At 38.5% G+C, this 24,623-nt stretch overlaps 1 protein-coding gene across 1 annotated transcript in view; it reads left to right on the top strand.

Annotated features, from left to right (window-relative positions):
- The window catches only part of SNTG1 (syntrophin gamma 1), a 397,584-nt gene that overhangs the window by 274,047 nt on the left and 98,914 nt on the right, over nt 1–24,623 (top strand). The window contains exons 9-11 of the mRNA XM_082601780.1: nt 8,006–8,108; nt 9,391–9,473; nt 15,094–15,224. Of these exons, the coding sequence (XP_082457906.1) occupies nt 8,006–8,108; nt 9,391–9,473; nt 15,094–15,224 (317 nt within the window). The remainder of the gene's footprint in view (nt 1–8,005; nt 8,109–9,390; nt 9,474–15,093; nt 15,225–24,623) is intronic.

Below are 24,623 nucleotides of genomic sequence, written 5' to 3'. Positions count from 1 at the left end.
CTCATTCGTAAAATAAAAGCTAATAACTTTTGCCTTGTTCTCATCACAGGCTTTACTTTATAAACTGAAGGCTGCACTGTAGCTGGCACACATGGTAACACATTATTCATTTATATCAACGTGAATCATACAACTGAATGTAAGACTTTTAGCAAAAACGAATTAACAAATCAAAATAATTTCTTAGACAACATGGCCCAATATTCGGGAGAGAGAATATTGTCAAAATGAATTATTGTTGGGATATTTTAACAATGTTGTGTCACGTGTCATTGTCATGTCTGACTATGTGGTGTTTAAAGAGCCATTGAGTGTGTCCGTTGGCTGAGAGTGATGGAGAAGGTCCAGACAGGAGGAGGGACCCCTGCTCTGTTCAGCCAGCTGTTAGCCTGTTGGTCTGGTTTTGTTCCTGTGGTTTAAAGAATAATCTACATTCAGTGAGATGCAAGATTCAAGCTTATTATTCTTCCTGTTTTTGTCCAGTAAAGAGTACACAGAGTCCTTTATACACTTTCTTACAACATTATTCTGGTAGTATTATTAACACTTAACTATTTAATCCATTCATATTTATCATTAGTGTATCCCCAGCTGTGCTTGCACCATTTATGATACCAGTACTTTTAACGCTAGGTTTAAGAAAAAAAGACCCTCTATCATGTATTACAAGTTCAAATACATTAAGATCTATTTTGGAGGTTTTATCCATTTCTACTGATGAATTTGTCTATTTGAATATTAATACATTGATTAGATTGTAGGATTTAACAGCATATTCAGGGATTGATAACTTCTCCCAATTCCTACTACTCTTCTTTTTAAAGTATTTCTCATGTTCTGGGGGACATTTTAAAACTTTCTTTTGACTTAGTTTGTCTTTATTGAAAACTTCACCAAGTGTATGGCATATCGTTGTTAAGAGCTTAGATTTTATTTTCTGTCCTTCAATAAGAATTTACAATTTCTTTAAAGCAATCTATGACAATTAGTTAAATTTCTAAAGGTTTTATAAGATTCTCCCCCAGATTTTTAATAATTTTCCTGGTGTTTATTGCTATCATAGGAAAAAGGGTATTTTTATGTTACAGTAATCTTATGTGAAGCTACATTATCTTTTAAATTCCAGCTAGCATATTAATGGTGTATACTTGGAGTCTGCAATTATATTTTTAATAAAAAATAATTGTATTTTCTTAATAGTTATGAAATTAATTCCATTTTCTTATTTTACTTTATAAGTAAAACTCATCAATATTTTTGAAAACTAATGGACATCTTTATCCAGTACCTGATTTTGATTGATATGGGTTCCTTGTTTTAACATTTAGGATAATTTTTACTGCTTTTTAAAATTGACTTTATTAATTTTATTCATTCAAAAATATTTAATGAAGGCTTTTTATGAGCCAGGTGCCACCTTAGGCTCTTTGTCTCCATCTGAGAACAAGATACAGCTTGCTGCCTTGGTGTGGAACCCAGCTTCATGGGGCAGAGACAAGTGACAGCATATTAGACACAGTGTGTCAGCACCACACAAGTGGGTAGGAAGGTGCCGACAGGCTCTGAAATGATAGGTAGTGCAGGTGAACAAAGACAGAGGTATGTGGAGAGCTATCATTTGTAAAAGGTTGATGAATGTAGGACTCATTGGGGTGACTTTTGAGCAAAGAGTAGAAGGAGGTAAGGGTGTAAGCCACACAAGTATTTAGGGAATGACCATGCTGGGCTCAGGTAACAGCCAGGCATATTCAAGAAGCATCATAAGGTTTTCTTCTATTCCTGTTTTTCTTAGAGTTTTTATTAGGAATTGCAGCTCAGTTTGACCAAATGTCCTCTCAGAATCTCTAAGGGAGGGGAAAAATCTACCTATCTCTCTGTCTCTATCATCTCTCTATATATCAATAGATCTATGTATCAATAGATAATATATGTATATTTAACTAGATGAAAGTAATTACTTCGATAATAACATCTGATATTTATCCAGGTTTGCTGTTTTGAAATAAAACCTATCCAGTCATAGTTCAATTTCTTTTGTCACTTGTTGGAGTCTATATGCTAATAGTGTGTTCAGAATGATAACATCTATATTCATATTAATAATGGTTACGTTTTCTCTTCATAATATTTCATATTAATTTTCATTCTAGTTTGATTTAATAACATGAATTAACTTCAATAATTTTATGCTGGAATAATTACTTCTCAAAGAATTAGGTAAAACTTAGTTTTGAACCCATCTGGTCCTGATGTCTTTTTAAAAGTAAACTTTTTACCTATTTAAGAATTTAATTTAACCTGCCTAATAGAACATAAAACTAGTCAGTTGGCACACAGCAATAACAAAATACAGTAAAATATTACTTGTATCATTGAAGAAATCATCTCGGAATTTTAGAAACTGCTGAAATAGTGTTACTATAGTCTGTGCACTAGCTAACAATGCATTCTGCTTGTTGAGTTAAAGTTCACCTTATCTAGAATGTGACATTTCACCCACTTTTATTACATAGAATCTTATTTTAATGAGGTCTTTGAAAGTAATGGGATCTTTAGTCATAGCTTTAAGTATTACAGTAAACATGGATCACGTGTTCTACATAATCTTGCCTCATGAAAGTAAATGGTTCTCTTCCATGTTGAAATTCATTGATATATTATCATTACTATATCCTGATTATTAGAGCTGACATTTGTTATTCAGCCAACCTTCATTCTTATTTGTAATATTTACCAAAATTGAAAAATTACTGCATACTTGAATACTACTTTAAGCTGAAACTTTAGGAATTCAGGAGTATTAAATATTTGGTAGTTCTTTTTTAAACATACACCTATGTATACATTTTTCCTGTGACTTTTTATTTTACAACAACATAACATTCAGACTTGAAGTGCCTGTGTAAAGGATCCTACTGTACTTATTTATGTACATGGAATGTTTTTCACAAATTAAAATGCAGGAAGGGTGGTGAAATGAATGAATGTGTGAAATGGGAATGTCACGTTGCCTTTCTCCAGCTGTAATGTCCACAACAATCCTAATCCTCATCCCTTCTTCCATCTATTTTTAGCTTTTCCAGCACAGTTCTGTGTCACTTGGTGATAGCAATTCAAGGTGAGAATGTCTAAATTATCCCCAATTCCTTTCTTATTTTGCATCGATTCCTCCAAATTCTACATGATACTTGATTTCTCACAATTGATTCACCCACTACTTCCAATGGTGATGTGATTTTCCTAGGTACAGTTCTATACCTTATTTTCCAGCTGGATAATTTCTGCTGTTACACTTGATTCACTATCCAACCAACAGCACCAGGGCTTGTGGACATTACAGACTCTGTCCTTGATTGGACGTCTCTCTCTCACGAAGGCCCTGTCTCCTGCCCTGAAAACTGTCACCATCTGCCCCACCTGCCATCTGTAGGTGTGAAAGTGTACCCCTGTCCCCACACCACAGAGGGGGTCATGTGCCCCTGCCTCCAACGCTCCACAGATTCCTCCGAAAACCTAACCGTGAATGTAGAGTGACAGGGGCCAGAGGACCCAACCCCATACAGGAAAGCCTTACAATTGCAGTTTCATCTCAAACTCTTATGCTGTAATAATATAGGGAATAAGTAAATTCTTTCTTCCCCACAATTAATATGAATAAAAAATGATTACACAATGAAATGCTTTGTTTACTCAGTGTTCACAGGTGAGCACCATCTCAACATGAATAGTAAAGCTTTATATATTATCTAGTGTTAGTGTAGTTGGTTTGTCTGAAAAACAGTTTGTTTAAAATCATTCCTCAAAGTCACGTTCAATTTCCTTTTCTGCCAGAGGTCAAGACTTTAAGGAAATTATTTACTGCAGGTAACATGTCAAGAGGGACGAGTCCAAAGTCAAAGTGAAATTCTAGGTAACTGCTTTGCAACACGGCCGTCAGAACACGGCCGTCATTGAGTTGCAATGCTTATCTTCCTCTCTGGAGATCTGAATCTTGTCTGGCTGTTCTCACATCATGCTGGGCTAAGAGCTGAGATCTTCACAGGCTGTCTCAGTGCTTGTTTGCCACTGAAGATGTGAGTGTGTGTGTGTGTGTGTGTGTGTTTCCTAATGTGTGCTTCAAGCAGGTCCAGGCAAAACAGAAGTCTCTATTTTCATCAGTTACAAACAATAGCCAAGGTTGGAGTGGAAGAGGGGTGAGTAGGCAGAGCATAGAGGATTTTAGCACTTAGCGAAAATACTCTGTATGATTCGTTGCTGGTGGATACATGTTCGAACGCACAGAATGCTCAGCACCAAGAGTGAAGCCTAACGTAGTCTGTGCACTCTGGGTGATGTTGCCGTGTCAATGTAGGTTCGTAAGTTGTAACAAAGGTCCCACTCAGCGGGGGCATGTTCATCATCGGGGAGACTGTGCATCTGTGGGACAGGGGGTCTAGGGGAAATCTCTGTACTTTCCCTTCGATTTTGCTATGAACCTAAGACTACCCTACAAAAATAAATTCTTTAAAAATGAAAATATAAAATAATCCCCAGCTATGAGCACTTTGACTTCATAGCAAAGCAGTGGCAGACAGCTAAATTCCTTTTTAGAGTCTCATAGAAGATAGGATGGCCCCCAACAGGATGGAGGAAGGACAGAGACCACAAAAGGATTTTATGAAATTTCCCTTCTAACAGACGAATGGAGCTTAAGAACGTCCAGTTTACAGACTGAGCTGTTAGCTTGTCCTGGTTTAACAGAGTCAACCTACAAACATCTCCTTTAATTCCACTTCCCTTTTCTGTTTTTACTGATTGCCATTTTTTTACCAATCTCTGTCCCTTTGCTCACGTACTCACCCAAGACAATATGAGAGAATAACTGTGCTGATACATTATCTGATTAAAATGCACATTTGATTTGAATCATAAAATGTGAATGAACATGAAGAAGACAGTTGGATTGGTGCTGATTTCTGATTTTTCAGGAAGATGACATTCATCATTATTCATGATGTGGAACCTATATTTTCCAACCTGACAGTGTCAGGCCAATGAAATATGCATCCAAGGCATAGTAGGAAGCTTGAAAAAAAATTAAAAACACATTATGTTAATCCTGGTCACTGAAAAGATAGATATTTCTGCATTAAGAAATGTGCATGTGTCAAGGACTTGAAGTTATGCTTATCCAGAAAGATACCCATAATTAGCCTTTTATTAAAAACAAAGTAAAATAAAGTTCTCTCTCTAGGGTAAGATTTTATAATTTTTAAAAAGTTTTTATTTTTCTCAGTTACACTTGACCAAAACTTCAAGATTGAAGTATATAAATGTAAAGCTTTAAAAGAAAAGCAGTTGCCCATTGCCTATTTCTGAGGTAACTATATTTAACTTATACATTTCTACTTTATTCTCTTATTTACACCTGAGATGCTTGTAATGTTATTTTTTATTTAACGCTAGGCATTATCTATTGCACGCTTATGATAGAATGTGAGTATTTAGCCATTGCATTCCACTCTCCCATGTATTTCACTAACACACTCCCAGTGCACTTACATAATAATGATTATATAAATATTAAATGTCACTTGGAAACAAGCCAAGTTCATAAATTCATACTAAGCTAAAAACTAAAGAAAAAATGGGGACTTTGCATGGGATTGTCTTGAATATGGAAAAGCAGGAGAGAAATGATTTCCTCACAGTGTTATGTCTGGGGATGCATGACATAGCATCTCCCTCATTTATTTAACAATGTTGTATTTGTTGAAATTAAATTAAAGCCAGTTGATCTTTGTATATTACTTTGTATCTATGCTATTCCATACTAAACTCACTTAATAACTCACCTGGTAATGTCTCATGTAATAGTGTCCATAGGCTCTTAAGGATTTTCTGTGTTCAAAATCACATTACCTCTGAATAATGTCAGTTTCATTTCTTCTTTCCATTTTTATGATTTTTATTAGCTCTTTTCTTGCCTTATTACAGTAAGATCTGAAGAAAAATTAAGTAGAAATGAAATTGGTGGACATTCTTGCCTCATTTCTGATCTCAAAGACAAATGTTTCAATAATTCATGGTTAATGCTATGATGCTTCTCACACATTTTTGTGTATACTCTTTATAATATGAAGGATACTCCTTTGTACACTCAGTTTTCTATGAGCTTTTATCAAATGAATGTAATCAAATGCTTCTTTGTATCTATTTAAATGACTATATAATTTCTTCATTTTTAAAATGTTCTACTTCTAACGTGATAAAGTATATTGTTTCCATGTGTGTGTCTGTATCTGCTCTGTTGCTCACATTGGGCTAATTTTATGGTTCTGTCCCCAAGTTTACTGATTCTGTCTCCTGTCACTCTATCACCGGGCTAATCCAGCAAGGTTATTTATGTTATTGTACTTTTTAGTTCTATAATTTCATTTCCTTTTTATAATTTGTATTTCTTTCCTGAGATATTGTAATTTTTCATTTGGCTCAAGATAATTTTTAATTTCTTGCTGAAATATTTTTAAGGTGGCTTTAAAACCCTTGCCAGATGATTCCAGTATGTAATTCATCTAGTTTGTGTTACTTGATTATCTTTCCTTATTCAAATGATGATTTCCCTGGGTCTTAGTGTGACATATTATTTTAATCCTGGCCATTTTGCTTATTTGTTAAGAGTCTCTGGTTCTTATTTACTTATTTTTCTTTTTAGCAAGAAGTCACTGTTTAGCACACAGGTCCTCGCCTAATTCTGTGGGCTGTGGTTCCACTGACAATACGACATTTAGAACGATTTTGGTGCTAGTTGGGTCTGATTGATTCATCTGCATCATCAGTTTCCCCCACCTGCCACCCCGTCCCCTGATGGCACTAGAGGAGGGGAAGGGGCTTCCCCAGGTCGGGTCCCTGCTGCCACTAAATGGATAAAGGGATGCTTCACCTAGCAGTGGGTGGACCACCCCTCTGTTGGGAAAGAGCGTTTAAGACATCCCCCCTCTGTGCTCTTCCTCCAGGCCTGGGGGCCCTAATCGGTTTTTTTTCTTTCTACCTTTCAGAGTTCTACTTGGTTGTCTCTGGCACTTTTTTCAGTGTTTTAGTTGTACTTGTTTGGGAGAGATAACTTAATGCCATCTTGTAGGGACCAGAAGTCATTCTAAACCATTTTGATAGTCAATTCTTTAATGACTTTATGGTGAGCATTTTTCTATATGTTTAATAAATTATGTTCCCATGTTTATTAATTGCTTCTTCACTAATTATTCTTAATTCTTCTCTTAGTTTATGTGAGTTTTTAAATTATATGTATACGTATATCTTTTCCAGGTATGTTTGCTATAAGTAATCCTCAGCTTTCTGAACTTCTTTTAATATTGCTTACATTTGTCTTGGTATAATATTTTGAGAAATTATCATTATTTAACTGGTAGAAATAGACCTAGTAATTCTATAATTTAGAGAGTTGAGAGTTATTGATAATAGCTGTCTCCATCATTATTCTAAATTTTCAGGGAAAGGAAAAGAAAAATATATACAATGATATAGTGGGAAAATAATAACCATTTATTTTTTGCAAAAGTGTTTGAGTGAATTGGAACAACTTTAATTAGAATTAGCACCCTGGTCAAATCTGAAGGGTAATTTATTCATAGATCTCCAAATAGTGCATCATGGATGCTCAATAAATATTTAGTAAATTAATAAATCTAGTGGTTCGAGCACTACATCTTTCTGTAGACCTAACATAGACCATAAACTCATGAGAGCCTTGATAAATGTGAGTGGAAGATGATGACATCTGAGTGAACAGGGACCGCAGGATGATGGGAAGAGGAAGGATGTGGACGGCTGCATTCCTGCAGTGTTAGATCCTTCATCCCCTCCATCTGCCATAAAATGTTTCTGACCACCAGGGAAAAATGTGAGACGTGGAAAAGACAACCCATTATTTCAAGGGTTTTCAATCGTACAAAAATTTTTGCCAGCGTACTGATAACGGTATCATTTTTATTACGTTTTATGTTAGGTTCAGGTTCTTCGGAATGCCGGAGAAGAAGTGACCCTGACGGTCTCATTTTTTAAAAGAGCACCTGCTTTCCTCAAACTCCCACTGAACGAAGATTGTGCATGTAAGCATTTATGAAGAATAGGTAAAGTGCTTATGTCATATTTACTTTCTAAACCATTATTTCCTGGCAGTAATGAGTAATTTCTTTTTAAAGTTGGGATTTCTGCCTGAACACAAACATTTTTCTTTAATAACACAAAGCATTCAGTTAACCCTTCTCCAAAGGGAACAGCTGTTGTTTGTGTTTCAGAATGTATTCACATTTAGTTATTTTCCAACCTGTAATTGGGGAAATATTATTTACTTTAAAAATAAATGTCATATCAAACATATACATTTTGCATCTCTATTAAAATTTCATTCATATTGTTTGATGAATATATATTCTCTAAGTAGAAAATAATATTCTCTTATTTGGCTACTGAACTTACTAAATAAGCAGTTACACTTAATTTGTCCTGATGAGAATAGGGAGATTGCAGGAAGCCCCAGTCTATGTGGAAATGTAATAATTTTCATAAGAGCTACTTAAAAACTTCTGTATCTATTTTCATATTATGAAATGAAATGCATATTATCTTATAGTTTTTGTTAAAATCAAAGAAGAATTATTTTTAACTGGAGCATAGTTTACATGAAATGAAATGCAAAAATCTTCAATGCTCAGTGGGATCAGCTCTGACAAATGCTCACATTTGCTTAATCCACATCCCTTTAGATCACAGAACGGTTCTGCTGTGCCTCTTCCAGTAAATAACATTCCCAGAAACAACTACTGACTTAATTTCTTGTCATCAAGTATTAATGTAGTCAAACTGTATTTACTCTTTTACTTCTGCTTCTTTCATTATGAACCATCTCGTGTTACATATTTCAGGAGTTTATTTATTTACATTGCTGTATAGTATTCTACTATATGAGTATAGTAAAATTTGGTAATGCATTCTCCTGCTGATAGACAGCAGAACTGTTTCTGGTATTTTGCTATTGTAAATAAAGCTGCTATAAACATTCTCATACAAGCCTTCGGGAAGTCATAGTATTTTATGTCACTACTATAAGTATCTAGGAGTGGAATTGCTGAGTCACAAGATAGATGTGTAATCAACTTGCTAACAAACTGCCAAAAGATAAATATTTGCAAGTCTCTTTTGGGGCCACTTTAGGTTTTAATTTTTTTTTTGTTTACTTGTAAAAATCTGGCTTTGATATAAGTGAAATACAGATTTATTTTACTACCTGGCTTACCTGATAACACTGAGTGTACTGAAGTATGCACTGTAGAAGGTGTCCGTGTAGAACAAGTGGGCTTCTAACCAACGATGCTGTGACTCTTCCCGCAGGTGCACCGAGTGACCAGAGCAGTGGCACCTCCTCTCCCCTCTGCGACAGTGGCTTACACCTCAACTATCATCCCAACAACACAGTAAGAGGCCCAGGGCACAGTCCCCATTAATGAGGAGGGCACCCAAGAAAAATATATGTAGTTAGATAGAGTTTGTACAAGCTGGTCTAGGACCCAGTTTCTCTGATATAGTTGAAATCCTCGGCTGCTTTATTTTTTGAGAATTATGATAATTCAGGGAGGAGAAAAATAAGTAGGTCTGTTATTTTTTCCCCTCTCAGGTCTGTATTAAGCCCTTTGTAAGCTACAGAGATGACTTCAAGAGGTCATGTGTAAAATCATACAATCATTTTATAACATTGCATGTTATATGTAATTTCATGTTCTAAATAATTTGACACAATTTTTGTCATTTTTCTTTTGAAATTATTTAGCTAAAAGTAGCTATATAATTTAATTTGCCATATATTAAGATTGCTTAGCAATCTTCATGCACACCAGGGAATCAATGTAAAGGGAGAAAATCTAACCTACACATTGTGTAAAATGTGAGGAATATTAAACTATACATGTATTTAATAATTGATAAATTTGGCATGTTTGTTTTATAAAGTGTCCATTTTTATTTTCCACCTGTACTTTGGAGTAAACAGGTTTTTTTTCTTTTATAAATATTTTGAAACTCCTTGTATTTCACCCTTCAAAACATGTACACCTTCTAAAGACAAAACGATGCCCTGTGGTTAAATGTGAGACTAACAATTTCCCCTGTGCTCACAAACATGAAGAGAAGCAGAGCTCACTTTATGTAGAATTTTATCTTTCTGTTCCGTGTATTAGGATGTATGTGATGTGGAGCTTCCCCTAACCTGTGTGATTCACCGTCCATTGGAAATTCTTGAGCTCATTGTGGCATTTTACTCCAGAGTCCTCCTGTGGACATCTGCAGGTCTCCGTGGCCCTCACTGTGCAGGACTGCACAGCAGTAATCTCAGCTGAGTCCCACAGGCCTCCACGTCATTTTCATTTGTTTGATTTTTTGCTTTGAAAGAGGAACCCTTGGCAACACCAAAGGTTATCTCTACAAGTATAAACCAACCCCATCTGGGTGTACTTCACTGCCCTCCTCTTTTACTTTTGTTACCAGAGAAATAACTGTCACACAATAGTTAATACTTAAAATGCAGGATCTTCAGAAGATGGCAAGATGTGAGTGCCTTAATTTCCTGATGAGAGAACGAATATACACGTCCTGTGCTCCCGTCAGCTCCCTCCTCAAGGCTCTTACAACCTCCAGCCCAGTCTTTGCCTCTTGCTTCAGTAATTGCTCTGCTCACCTCCGTCCCTTCCAGTGGAGATGCTCTTGAGGCCTTTGATGTCTTTCCAGGCCTTTGTGCTGGGCAGTGCCCTGAGCCCCACTGCTATGAGCGTCACTGCCCCTCTTATAGGAGTCTCTGCCTGGAATCGGTATGGCTGCAGCCGAGGACGCAGAGATGGGCCACAGAGGCAGCCTCCCCGGCCTTGGCAGGTGACACGGTGGCCACCCACCCTCAGGAGCCCACATATAGCCAGGTGTTCCCTCCTCATCCACTTTCTCCTGAGAGCTTTCCCCACCCATGTCACTCACACAAGAGTCCCCATCTCAGCTCTGCCATTTACTGCGGAGTGGGGACAAAGGTGCCTAGGAATATTTTTATTCTAGTTCTTGGCCCTGTACCCTTAGACGCCTATGTAATAACAAGTGGACAGGAAGGTCTGTGGGTAGGAGCCATTCTGGTCTGTTTTTAACTCATTCCACTGATGTACACAACAGCATCTACAGACTTGGTTACATGACTTGTGCCTCTATGTGGTTGCTTGATATAATGTCTTCCTTTACAAAGGCATAATGAGAGTACAGAAACTACTCAGCAGCTCTGTAACATGGCTGTTCCAAACAAATCCAGCTGCAAACTTTTCAAAAAACCTATCATCATAAATTGTTCTTACTGAGTTGTGTCGTTCCCTTTTCAAGAGGCATATTTTATTTCCATTTTTAGCATTAGGATTAAACATTATTTGACATTGCTAAAGATCTTTAAGTGTAAGGAAATTAATGGCACTTATGATGTTTTAGAGAATAAGAATCAAGACATATATAAATCAAAGTGTAATAAAAATAAAGACAGTAATTGCATTTAAGTTAATTGGATATTTGCTGAGAACTTACTCCAAGAAAACCCTCTTCACGATGCCATGGGAAAATGTCCATTATGGTTCCTGACCCCAAAAAGTTTAAAATCCAGATCTATAAAAGTAACTGTCATGTAAGCAGGAAAATTACAATGGACGTTAGCATTCTAATACCAGAGAAAAGGGCTGCTAGAGTCCATGAACATCTGACTTACAGAAATCAACAAAAATGGGGGACTTCAGACCAAACGTGAGCCCGCCTGGGAATCAGACCTGAGTGGGTCACGCAGAGTCAGCATCCGGTTGAGGGGGTGGAGGACGTGTCTACTCAGAGGTTCATGAAATGAGGGGCAGTCAGAGCGTGTCTCCTCATGACCCATTGTTAAATAATGAGGCACCTGGGCCCCAGGAGGCACGTTCCACAAAAAGTGTGCAGATCGCAGAGACGGGGTCCGTGAGCGAAGCACTCGGTCCTCTGCTGTGTCTGTGTCCTCACCTCTGTCCCAGGCCCGGGGACTCTGTTTTTAGTTCCTGTGCCTTAATTATCCTCTGAAGAAAATTTTGCATAAGCAGGTGCCATTTGAGTGCCCTCAAACATCCTGTGTATATTTTAAGGCAGCATTTTACACATATGAGAAAATAACACCTTATAATATATATATTAACATCACTCCACTTTCTTACATAAAAACGTAGTCTAGTCCTTCTAAGGGCCTGAGATCACTAATTTTAGCATATACAAGATTCTCCCCGTTTGCTGGCCAAAGCGAAGAAAGAATTCGCTTTGTGCTCACGAGGAGACAAATTCAGATAACCAGCTAACCAGATTCAGAGAAACGTTTTTCTTAAATATATACCTTTAATGAATACGTTTATGCCACATCCTTAGCAAGATTTGGATCAGCGTTCTGCCGTGTATGCTATTCTATTTTGGCCTGATAATTGCTCTTGAGGTTATTGTATGGCAATATACCTTGAAATGTGTTACATTTTGAGAAGAGAGTTTATTTTAAGGTAAAGACTCTGTAAATGCTACTTTTCCCATTCACACTATTAATATTATAGGAAACAACATTCTTGACACTGAAGAATAAAGCTCTTGAAAAATAGTTATGGGCCTTAAAGCCATAAAAATTCTTGTGTTTTTAGATCATTTTATATACAATTAAAAATAACTCCAAGACTGCTGTTACACAACAAGACTAGAAAGCAAATTTATATTCTACTATTGGAATTAAAATAAATAATAAGGATAAATAATTTTCAAAAGATACCAGATATTCCACTGTAAATAACAGATCTGTAAAATGAAATACATTAACCCTGATTAGTTCAGTAGCTGAAGTGGGACTTATCTCTTATTTTTTATAAGAAAGAAACATAAAAGAAAGTGACATGTTTACAACTTTGGTACATAAAGACATCCAGTCAGGGTGCTGCATCAGGACATGTCAAAGACCACATGTGTTTTTACATCTGCTGATCCATGAAGTCTATAAAATGTGATTTGTAAAACTTATCATCCTCACCTATTGGTGACTGTCTTTCTCAGGTATTCCATTACCTCTGGAATGGTCCTATTCCATTACCTGTCACAGGTATTCCATTACCTGTGTCTTTTATGTTCTTTTACATTTTCTATCTGTTCAGGGAACAATGAAGTGAGAGGATCTTTGTGCTTCTCATGAACGACAGAAAACAAATAATTTGCCTAAAGTTACGTTGCAAAACTGTGAAATAATCAAGACAGACATCTGAGTCATTCTTTCCATGGTTTCAGCTCTGATTATGAAAGTTAAATGTTGTGCTGTGGTGTCAGAGAGACGTAGGTTGGAGTGAATCCTGGCCCTGTTGCTGGCCGGCTGGGAGCCTCGGGTAGATGCCTGACTGTGCAACCTCTCAGGCGTGGGCCTCGAGCACGGGGCCCGGGAGCAGGTTTCAGCCGTGCGCTGCTGTGAGCTTAGTGACGGAGCTGCTCGGTCATGTCTGGCCTGGCCACAGAAACTGCACCCATTTACCCCAGGGTGTCACACAGGATTGTGGTTTCAAGTGCCCTCATGCAGAAAAGACGGGAAGCAATAATTTACTGCTTCTAAAAACCTTTAGGTTTTCCTTTGGTGACAGTCTTGTCTTTGGAGATGGGTGAGGTGTGGCACAGAAGAGCTACGTAACTTGCCCCAGGACTCATCAGTTGGGAAATCGGGGTTTTGAACCCAGAGGGTCTAATTCTTATGGGGAGCCTCAGCCCTCACATGCCAACCATCTGTGACATCTGACGTGAGGGCCAGGAGAAAGGAAACGATTCTTGGGAAACCTGAGTCTGTGCCTTTCAGTCACCACAGAAGCACTGAAAGCAGCCATCTTGCACCAAAGTCTGTGTGTCCCGGAGACCTGTCACCAGTGGAGCCCCTCACTCTTGTCAGCCAGGCCTTCCCGGGTGCTCTAAAATGCTCGAAGGATTTCGTAGACTTTCATTGGCACGATGGTTGACAATTAACCTGATGCCAGAGAACTCTCAACCTCTAGTGAAAATAATGGAAGTTTCCCCCTCCCCCCAAATAAGCAATTTTGAAGAAGTTAATACCCGAAAGAAAAGTTAATAATATCTAGACTCACAGAGGTTCAACATTTAGACTAAAATAGAATCTCCTTCTAGCATCATCACTCAAAAATTACAGAATCTATAGCCTAGAGAGAAATCCGTCCGTGTCAGCAGTTCTCTGATCAGATGGAGGCTTGGCTTGTACAGCCCAGGCCGACTACATGTCCATATCATTCCTGTGCTGGTGCCAGGAAAAATCTTAACAGGGAAGCTGATCCAATGAAAGAAACATGGATCAACGTCAGCTGAAAAACTCAAATGTTATTCAAAGATATGTCTTTTGTATACATAAGGAAAAAAACTTAAGCTTTCTATGAAACTTAAAATATATGTAATTTTAAACCAGTAGCAGTTGTCTTAACATTAAAACAATATAAGAAAATACAAACATTTTATTGACATAAACATGAAATTAAAACAATGGACAAAGATTTCCTTGAGTAGTGTTTGAGGGTTGTTTTATAGGAATATTCATTCTACTCAAAAATATTTTTAAGTAAGTGATGAATCAAAAGCCCTTCTAACAATGTTTAGTGCTTTAGCAGATAGAAAATATTTGCTGATTGAACTTACTTGATTTTTGTCACCTGCTAGTTCACTGTAATTAGTTCTGCTCCATCTTTCTCATTCTTGAATGAATTCAGTCGTTGCTACTTTATATCTTCTTCCTTCTCCTCTGCCCGTTGTTCATGTTTTCACTACAATTCTTAATCTCAGTGATTCCCTCCTCACTTTCTTATAGAATTCCATTAACCATGAAATTAACAAATATAACTTTATTGCCAATGAACAGGGATTTCTTGTGGTATTCTATAAATGTCTTTTGATTATGTAAGGGTAAAATATCCCTCAAATGACAAGGGTGGGACATCAACACTGAAAACACAGAAACAAAACAGCGCTGCTGAACATTTGTTTTCTTTTCAGGACACGCTGTCCTGCTCTTCGTGGCCCGCGTCCCCGGGCCTGAGGTGGGAGAAGCGGTGGTGTGACCTCAGGCTCATCCCTCTGCTGCACTCCCGGTTCTCCCAGTACGTGCCCGGGACAGACCTGAGTCGGTGAGTTCATGTCAGCGGCCTCCGCTCGTCTGTTGATTGAAATTGAGACCTGGAGTGAAACTTGTAACATGACATGCCTTATGGGTCTTACCTTCAGGTTTCTAAAAGTAGGAAGACCCGCAGAAGAATAGCATAATGTAGTAAAACACACCTCACTGCAGGTGCTCGAGGCATAGGTTTGGCTCAGTTCTCAGCCCTGCTGAGTGAGCCCTGGTGACGGTCAGGTACCAGCTCCATCACCCTGTTGCCTCTGAGTCGGGGGTCAGCTCAGTGGCTGGGTCGGCTCTGCTGCCACCAGGGAGGGTGGGCAGCAGGGGCCAGTGGCCAGTGCTTTATCGCTGCCGGGCAGCGGTGAATGCTCAGCTCTCCACGGAGCTCGACTGACGGAGGATAGGGGATGGAGGGGGCACTGAGGGCAGTCAGCTGGCTCCCACCACCTCACCCCACCTTGGGGATGGCGGGTGGGTTGGAGCCTGAGGTCCTGCTGGGCCAGAGCGGTCAGCATGAGAAGGGGCAGAGGGCTGAGCAGCTCCATCTCGGGCCGCCTCACTCAGTCTATCGGCTGCAGGCGGGTATGGAGGCTCAGTTCCCCGCTGGACCTCACGCTACCGGGACGGGGAGGGGGGCGCTTGGAGAGCTGCTTGCTTCACGCGGGTGGGGATGGGCAGGGTAGCTTGCTGCTCGACCCCTTGAACACCAGCAGGCAGGCACTGGGAGGACAGGGGCAAGACCAGCTGCTGCTCTGCCTGCTGGAGCCTTACATGGGAGGCGACAGGGAAGTTCAGGAGACTGACTCCCCCTGTCACCTCTCAGCCCCACGGCCCCCAGCAGTCGCCTTACCCTTCCACCTTTCAGGAGCTGCCTGTGCTGGCCCTCAGGTCATGTTCAAGGTCCTTTAGTTGTATTAGGGAGCCCTTGGGAGGAATGGGCTGCTCTCCCTTGCCCGGAATTGGAGGCTCACCGGTACTGATAGTCAGATATTTTTATTATGTATTTAATAGTGTTTCCTAATTTTTGTTACAATTACTTCTTTGACCCATGGGCTATTTACAAGTGTACTGCAAAATTTACAAATAGTTTGAGATGTTTAAAATTATCTCTTTTGTTATTGCTTTCTCGTATGATTTCATGCTGAATGGTTTCAGTCCTTTGATATTTGTTGAGACTTGATTTCCCTTAGTATATAAATAATTTTGACAAGTGTCCCATATGCACTTCAAAGAATGTGCAGTGTCATGTTCCTTAGTTCAGTGTCTACATATTTCAACTAGGTTGTATTTGTTCATTAGGGATTCTGGTCCTCTGTATCATTAATGATCTTTTTGTCTGTTTATGGTCTCAGATATTGAAAGAAATGCATTAGTCTCCCAGTATGATGGTGGCTTTGTGTATTTCTCCTTTTAAGTGTGTCATTATTTGCTTTATATATTTAATTATATATTATCGGATACAAACAGATTTAGATTTTTTACAATTTCTGGATGATGACCCTTTTCTCATTATGAAATGTCCTATATCTCTGGAATTTTTTCTTACCTTCAAGAATTACATCAGGTATCTACACTGTATATTCTTTTACCCATTTCTTTCAACTCTTTTTAGCCCTGTGCTATAATATGTATCTCTTCTGTGTCGCATATACTTTTTTCTTTTTTAAAAAAATTCAAAGTAACAATGTTAGTCTTTTAATTGGATTATTTAGTCTAGTTACTTTTTTCTTTTTTTTTTGCGGTACGCGGGCCTCTCACTGTCGTGGCCTCTCCCATTGTGGAGCACAGGCTCCGGACGTGCAGGCTCAGCGGCCATGGCTCACGGGCCCAGCTGCTCCATGGCACATGGGATCTTCCTGGACCGGGGCACGAACCCGTGTCCCCTGCATCGGCAGGCGGACTCTCAACCACTGTGCCACCAGGGGAGCCCTAGTCTAGTTTCTTTTAACATAATCACTGGTATATCAGAGATTATATCTGCCATCTTAATATTTGCTTTCTATTCAACACTCTAGGTCTTGTTTTTTATAATTAAAATTTTTGTTTTGAGATAATTATAGATTCATATGCAGTTGTAGAAATAATAGAGAGAGATTACATTTATTTTTTGCCCATTTTCCCAAATGGTAACATCTTGCAAAATTATAGTATAACACCCCATTTAGGAAACTGACATTGACAAAATCCACCACTCATTCATTCAGATTTCACATGCCTGAGTGTGTGTGTGTGTGTGTCTGTGTGTCTGTATGTTTAGTTCTATAGAATTATATCACATGCTCATGTTCTCATATCCACCAACCCAAGCACAAGGTAGAAGAGTTCCGTCACCACAAGAACCCTCCTGTTGCCTGTCTATAACCATGCCAGCATCCTCTTCCCCATCACATGACAACTCACTACTCTCTTCTTCATCTCCAATTATTTTGTCATTTTAAGAACATTGTATAAGTGGAATCCTACATTATGTAACTTTATTGGATTGAATTTTCTCAGTCAGCATAATTCTTTGGTAACTCTTCCTAGTAGTTGCATTTTTCAATTGTTTATCCCTTTTTATTTCCGATAGCATTCTGATAGTATGGATGTATCACATTTTAAAAATTCATCCCTTAAAGGACATCCGGGTTGTTCCAGTTAATTCTAAATAAAGATGCAATGAACGTTTTGTATAGATTTTTGTGGGAATGTGCATTTTCATTTCTTCAGGTAAATGTTCAAGAACTCGAGTACTTGGTTGTGTGATAACAGCATGTTTAGTTTATTGAGAAACAGACACATTGTTTTGTAGGTGGCTGTACAGTTTTGCATTCCCACCAGCAGGATATGAGCCATCAGTTTCTCTACATCTTTGCCAGAATTGGGAGTTGTTGCTGTCTTTTATTTTACCATTCTTACAGGTATAAGATATAGGTATGATATATCACTGTGACCTGAATTTGCATATCCTAGTGATGTTCAACATTTTTTCATGTGCTTATTTATCACATAAAATCCTCTTTGGTGAAATGTCTCTTTGTCTTTTGACCATTTTGTAATCGGCTTTGCTTATATATTTTTATTTATTTTTTTACTGTTGAGATTTGAGAGTTTTATATATATTCAAGAAAAAAGTCCTTTGTCTCAACACACTAGTTTCTATATTCTATTTTCTTTAACTTTTTGCTTTTTGAAATAATTAAAAATTTTTATTTTTTAATATTCTCTCTATTGTATTGTTATATATGTATTCTTTTATTTTGTTTTAGTTATTGCCTAAACGTTACACCATATGTCTCAGTCCTTCCAGGCTGCTATAACAAAATACAGCAGATAATAACAGCAATAAACAACAGAAATTTGTTTCTCACAGTTCTGGATGCTGGAAGTCCTAGATTAAGGCACCTAGATCATGTTCTAGTCCTTTGATGAAGCCCCCCCACCCCTTCTTGGTTCATATCTGGTGTCTTCTCACTCTGTCCTCACTTGGCGGGAGGGTCAGGTATCTCTCTGGAAGCTCTTTTATAAATCACTAACCCCAGTTCACGAGGACTCGCCCCCCATGGCTCTACATCTCCCCAAAGCCCCACCTCTCAATACCATCACGTTGCTCACTAGGATTTCGAAACATGAATAGGAGGTGGGGCACCAACACTGAGACCATAGCACCATCCATGCATGATTTATTAGTGTTTAATGCAATTTATTAATTTTGCCTCTTTCAGAAAATTCTAGAAACTTAGAACACTTTAACTAATTTCTTTATTTCTTTCTTGTCTTTGGGCATATATATAGAGAGAGATTTGACTTATATATGTATCTTAAATTCCTCAAGATATTTTATTATTTTCAGCTGTTATCAAATGTATCCTACCTTTAATCTTTCTGTTTCTCTTTATTTTTTTCTTTTGTTTCTATTTTTCTTCTGCTTTAAGAACTTTTGAAATATTTCTGTTAATGGTATTTTTAATGTGTATGCTTGCTTTCTTTTGTTTTCACTTTAAAAAATTTATGTAGTTACATGATTTAAAAATGGTTAGCTAAAGCAATTTATGAGAAAAAATAAATTGTATGAATCCAGATGACTCCTGACATTTTTACTCTTATGGCACCTCAACACATTAACAGCTTTTAGCAGTTGAATTAATTTCACTCAGTAAATATGACAGTAATAAACAGTTATAAACACAGCACTATTCTGAGTGGATTGCACAGCAGTTCAGATTGTTCCTGCATTCGCTCAATAAGTACTGATTTAATGTCTATGTAAGAGGTGTTGTGTTTGCTTCTTTCTGTGAAGGAGCTCACGGTCCAGTGGCAGTTGAAACAGTGAGGGGATGAAAAAGAAAAGATAAATTATTGGCGCAAGATGACGGATATACAAAATTGTTGAGCTTGGTTTGAAACCTAGGATATTATGTGCTGGTTGGTTTGGCCAAGGCCCATAATTTTAACTCTGATGATGTGATACATCTCGTATTTAATGGCAACAAAGTTGTGTTACTGTCATATACTATTATGTAGCCTGAATTAGAACATCACACTATTTTATCAGTGGTGAGACAGTTTATGTTCATCGTATGGTAATGATTTAGAAGTATATGTCTCATTTCAGTTCTGAAGTATCAAAATACGACAGAACGTTGCAGTGTCAGGGTATTAGAGTGGGAAGGTTATGAAGGAGAAGAAAGTGGTTGATGGTATTAACTACAGAATAGAAATCTGAATAGACTGAGAAACAGATTAAGCTGAAGGTGACTTTGGCTAGAGTAACTATTGGAGTGAATTGGATAGAAAAAAATGTTTGTTATGAGAAGGATAGTGACGGTAAAGTAAGGGAAACAATGTGTAAGGATATGTCACCCGTAGTGTGATGGGGGAAGGGATAGAAAACTCAAGGCGTCTCCTGCTTGTGCTTAGTGGCCGAGGGGAAGGAGGAGACACAGCGGCCCCGTTGGGCGCACCATTGCCTTGGCTCTTCCATCGCTCTGTCACAGGTGGTGCTGTGCAGATGTACTGGGAGTCGCTGAATGGATGGACTTTCCTCCATCTTCACAGACACGCCAGCAGGTCCACCAGGACTTCGCTCTATGTGGAGCCAGAACAATTGTGATTTAAAAAATATATTCAACTAAATAACATTAAGATCCTAGTTGATTTCGCCTACTCTGTGAGCCATGCAGTGTCCCCTTGTATATGTTTGAAAGTAAGATGGCCTTCAATAGGGGCATGGATAAATAAACTATGTGCACCCAGATCATAGAATATTATTCAGCCCTAAAAAGAAATGGACTACTGAGCCATGAAAAGACATGGGAGAACCACAGATGCATGTCACTAAGTGAAAGAAGCCAATCTGAACACCCTACACACTGATTCCAACTATATGACCTTCTGGAAAAGGTGAAACTATGGAGACAGTAAAAACATCAGTGGTTGCCAGCGGTTGGGAGGTGGAGAGAGACGAAGAGGCGGAGCAGAGATATTTGGGGGAGTGAAAATACTCTGGATTATGTTATAGTAACAGATACATGTCAGTACATGTTTGCCCAAACCCATAAAATGTGGAACACAATGAGTAAACCCTAATCTAAACTACGGACCTTGGGTGATATGCCGTGTCGATGTAGGCTCGTGAATTATAACAAAAGTGCAACTCTCTTGTGGGAGATGTTGATCACAGAGAGGGTGTGTGTGTGTGTGTGTGTGTGTGTGTGTGTGTGTGTGGCAGGAAGTCTATGAGAAATCTCTATACTTTCCCCTCAATGTTGCTATAAACCTAAAACTTCTCTTTACAAAAGTCTTTAAAATGTGAGGTACGCAGGACAAATGTTGCCACCTTCATTTTACACAGAGAGAAATTAGAGGTCGGAGAGTTGCATAAAATCAAGGTACTTGCAACACCTTACAGATTTTAACTGAAGCGGGACAGACGGGCACTGCAGACAAAGAGAACAGTGGGGAAAAGCCTCTGTTGAATAAAAGTTTGGGGCTTGTGTCGGATTGGTGAATTTCAGCTTTGGAAAATAGGTAACAAGATGGTTTGGAAGAGCTTCCGTACAACCTCACCAAACAGTTCAGGTTTTGAGCCTGAACCATAAAAGCTGTGATGAGATGGTGCCCCAAGGTAGCATCATGAGCAGAAATGATCTGAACTCAGTGAGAAACAGAGCCTATTGCTGGAATCATTAACCCGAGCGGATTTTTTTGTTTGTTTGTTTGCTTGCTTGCTTGGTTGTTTTAGTTTTTCCTTTCCTTAATCATCTCCCCAAATTGTTAATAACCAGATCAAGAAAAATGGCCCATTTTTCAAATCCTGCTTGAGTCAGTGCTTTTCTACATGCAGAGAACCACTCTCATGGAGCAATCTTATGTTCATCCTGAGTATTGGGACACCCTTCTTGCTTCTCTCCTGCCTTCATTACGTTTTTCCATGTTCTTATCCACTACAGAGGGAACATATTTGTATCATAAAATACAATATGATCCTTTCACTCCAAAGAGTCAGTGTTCCCACGGCCCTGCCTGACTCGGGATTAGTTGGAAATGCCGCCACGTGGTTTGCAAAGCTCTCCTTGATCAAGCTTTGCTTTACTGCCACCTTCATGACTCACCACTGCCCCAGACGCACATCGCAACGAGCCAAACAGCCCGTTTCTCACAACCTCTCACGCCTTCACGCCGCTGATATTTGGCTCCGGAGTAACTACCTCCCACCTAAAATGTGCGCTTTCTCTCCTCTGCCGCGTCTAAGCCATTCATCCAGTTGGATCCAAAACCCAGGAGCAATGTGGAGTCTGGCTGCTCCCTCACATTCTGTGAAAGGCAGCAATCACTGACCCGCAGACTTTCTAACGCCTTTATCAATCCCGTGAGCTAACTGTTTTATGTTCACTCTCACTAACACATGTGTATTTCGGTCCCACATCATCTCACAGCTGCCAGGTCCCCTACACGGTGTGACAGGACCACCCACTCCATGCAAATCTGACCATGGGAGTCCTCCATGGAGGTTCAGCCATGGGTCCCGTGGGCTCTAAGCTCCTTCCGTGATGTTCACACCCTCCTCCTCTGAGCCTGCCTGCTTCCCTGTGATGTCCCCCCTCCCTTTCCTGGACAAGGCCATCTAGCCACTCCAAACCTGTATAGTTGAGTCTCCACAGCTCTCACTTCTCCTGCTTGAAATGCCTTCTCCGACTCACTCCTCACAAATTCAGCATCTCCAACACGTGCCTTCATGTGGCATACGGTGGACAGTGAGTCAAAACATGAATAACTCAGTTGTATTCATAAGAAATGTATGTGTTTTCATGTAAATGCATATTATATTGAAAATTATTTATGAATATTTTTAGTGAGCAGTCTATTTTTCATACAAAGAAAGACTAAGTTTGTATTTTAAATGAATAAAACTACTCTGAAACTCAGCAACATTTGAGAATAACTTTTGCTGCCAGAGTTGTGATCAAGAATCCTTAGAAAAATAGAAAAAATGATATTGAGCAGAAAGTGGAAAAATAATCTGCACTCAAAAGTTCAGATTTTCTAACTGTAATCATGTCACTGCTTTTTTCAGCCAGTGTGTGTGTGTTTGTATCTGTGTGTGTATCTGTGTGTGCGTGTGTGTATCTGTGCATGCATGTTTGTATCTCTGTGCATGTGTGTGTATCTGTGTGTGCATGTGTATCTGTGTGTGTGCGTGTGTGTGTGTTTGTATCTGTGTGTGTGTGTGTACAAAGAATCATAATTTAGTCTGAGAATACTCAAGACTACTACAGATATTGTTAAAGTTTAACGTTTCCCAGTACTACAATACTAACTTAATGGGTAATGTAGTTTATTGATTTCAGAGAGTATATGATCAAATAAGATAAAACAAATAAGTGTTTTTTTTTACAATTACTGATTATCTTGACTCAAAGAATTACATTTTCTAAAAGCTGCAAGTACAGCCACAACACTGCAGTTCTTGCCAAGTGCTGGGTGACACATTCTTGCAAAACTCTCTCAAATATCATATCAAGACCACACATTAATGTCTCATTCAGGGAGCTTCAGTGATTAGTGAAAGTATTGGGGTCCCACCAGTTACTCCATAAATCCATGAAGTATATTTTTCTCATTTTATGTTAGGGGAAATTGAGGTGCAACTAAGTGGACTAATTTGCCAATATTCTTATTTATTCAATAGCAGAGGCAGAAATAGGACCCAGGCTATAATCTTTATGACCAATTTATTTTGTAAGAGGTTGTATGTAAGCAAATAAACTGTTCAAATACTTCACTTATATTCATGAAAGAGTTTCCAACAAATCAACCTGAAAAGTGGAAACAGAATGTAAAAATCGATACATATTAGTGTATAAGCCTGGGTTTATATAAGGTTAGTCCTTTAGAATCATTCCATGTGAAGACTGTGTAGCATGTGTGGTTACATAGACTGCAGATTTCCTCTAAGTGCATTAACTCTAATCAGCTAAAAATATCCAGCTGCCACGATTCATTTAAAGCAGAGAGTACAAATATGTTCAAGACATGCTTTAATGTACGGTGCATGAAGCAATGGTTATGATAATCAGCAGAGAGAAATGTATGTTACGAACTCAAATTAGTTCTCATTTTCCATGGATAGTTGAGCTTCTCTCTGGATATTTTAAATGTCTTACTCACTCTTGAATATCAGAATTAAAGTTAAGAAAGTCACATGAAGTTGCAGTATTCTTTTTGTGCTGTGCATATTTTTTCTTGTCACAAATTATTTCAAAGAGATAGACAACAGTTGTCCCCTCTCAGGCTTTTCATGTATTTTTAAGAGCAAACAAAAAAGAATATTTTAACACTTCCCTGTAATCATTTGAAAGTGCTGGTCAAGGCTGTCGGAACAAGCTTCTCTGAAAACATTAATAATGCAGATGCAGAGAGCCGTAGGTGTGAAAGTCTCTGCCACGTGTCCGGTTCTGAAATCTGGACCAGTCTTATGGGACAGGAGAGTGACACAGGCCTCCTGATGAAGCTGGGCCAGAGAAATGCCGCTTGGGGCATCTTTGTTTGCAGAAATGAAATCATGTGTAATATCCACAAACTCCTACTTACAAAATTCAGAAGAGATAAAAAAAGGAATTTAATTGGAGAAAAATATATAAGTGTACACTATTTACATAGCATTTTGAATACTGAACTACACAGTTTTTCTACTGCTTCAGAAATGGCTGGGATTTAAAGATAGTTTGTGCATTTTCTAAAGTGTATTGTGTTGCACCACAGAGGCATTTGGCTACTTTCCATTCATGTTGGGATTTTTATCCATTCCTCTCCATTAAGCTTGTATTGAAACATGCAAGAACTTGAAACAGGAAGATAAAAGTAAATAATGAAAGCTGTAGGAAGCCGCTTTAAATTCAACAGCATTTTTGTAGACCATTTAGGGCGG

The sequence above is a fragment of the Mesoplodon mirus genome, assembly GCF_964341445.2.
Source record: "Mesoplodon mirus genome assembly, chromosome: 16".
Taxonomy (NCBI): domain Eukaryota; kingdom Metazoa; phylum Chordata; class Mammalia; order Artiodactyla; family Ziphiidae; genus Mesoplodon; species Mesoplodon mirus.
This window is presented reverse-complemented; position numbering and strand designations above follow the sequence as displayed.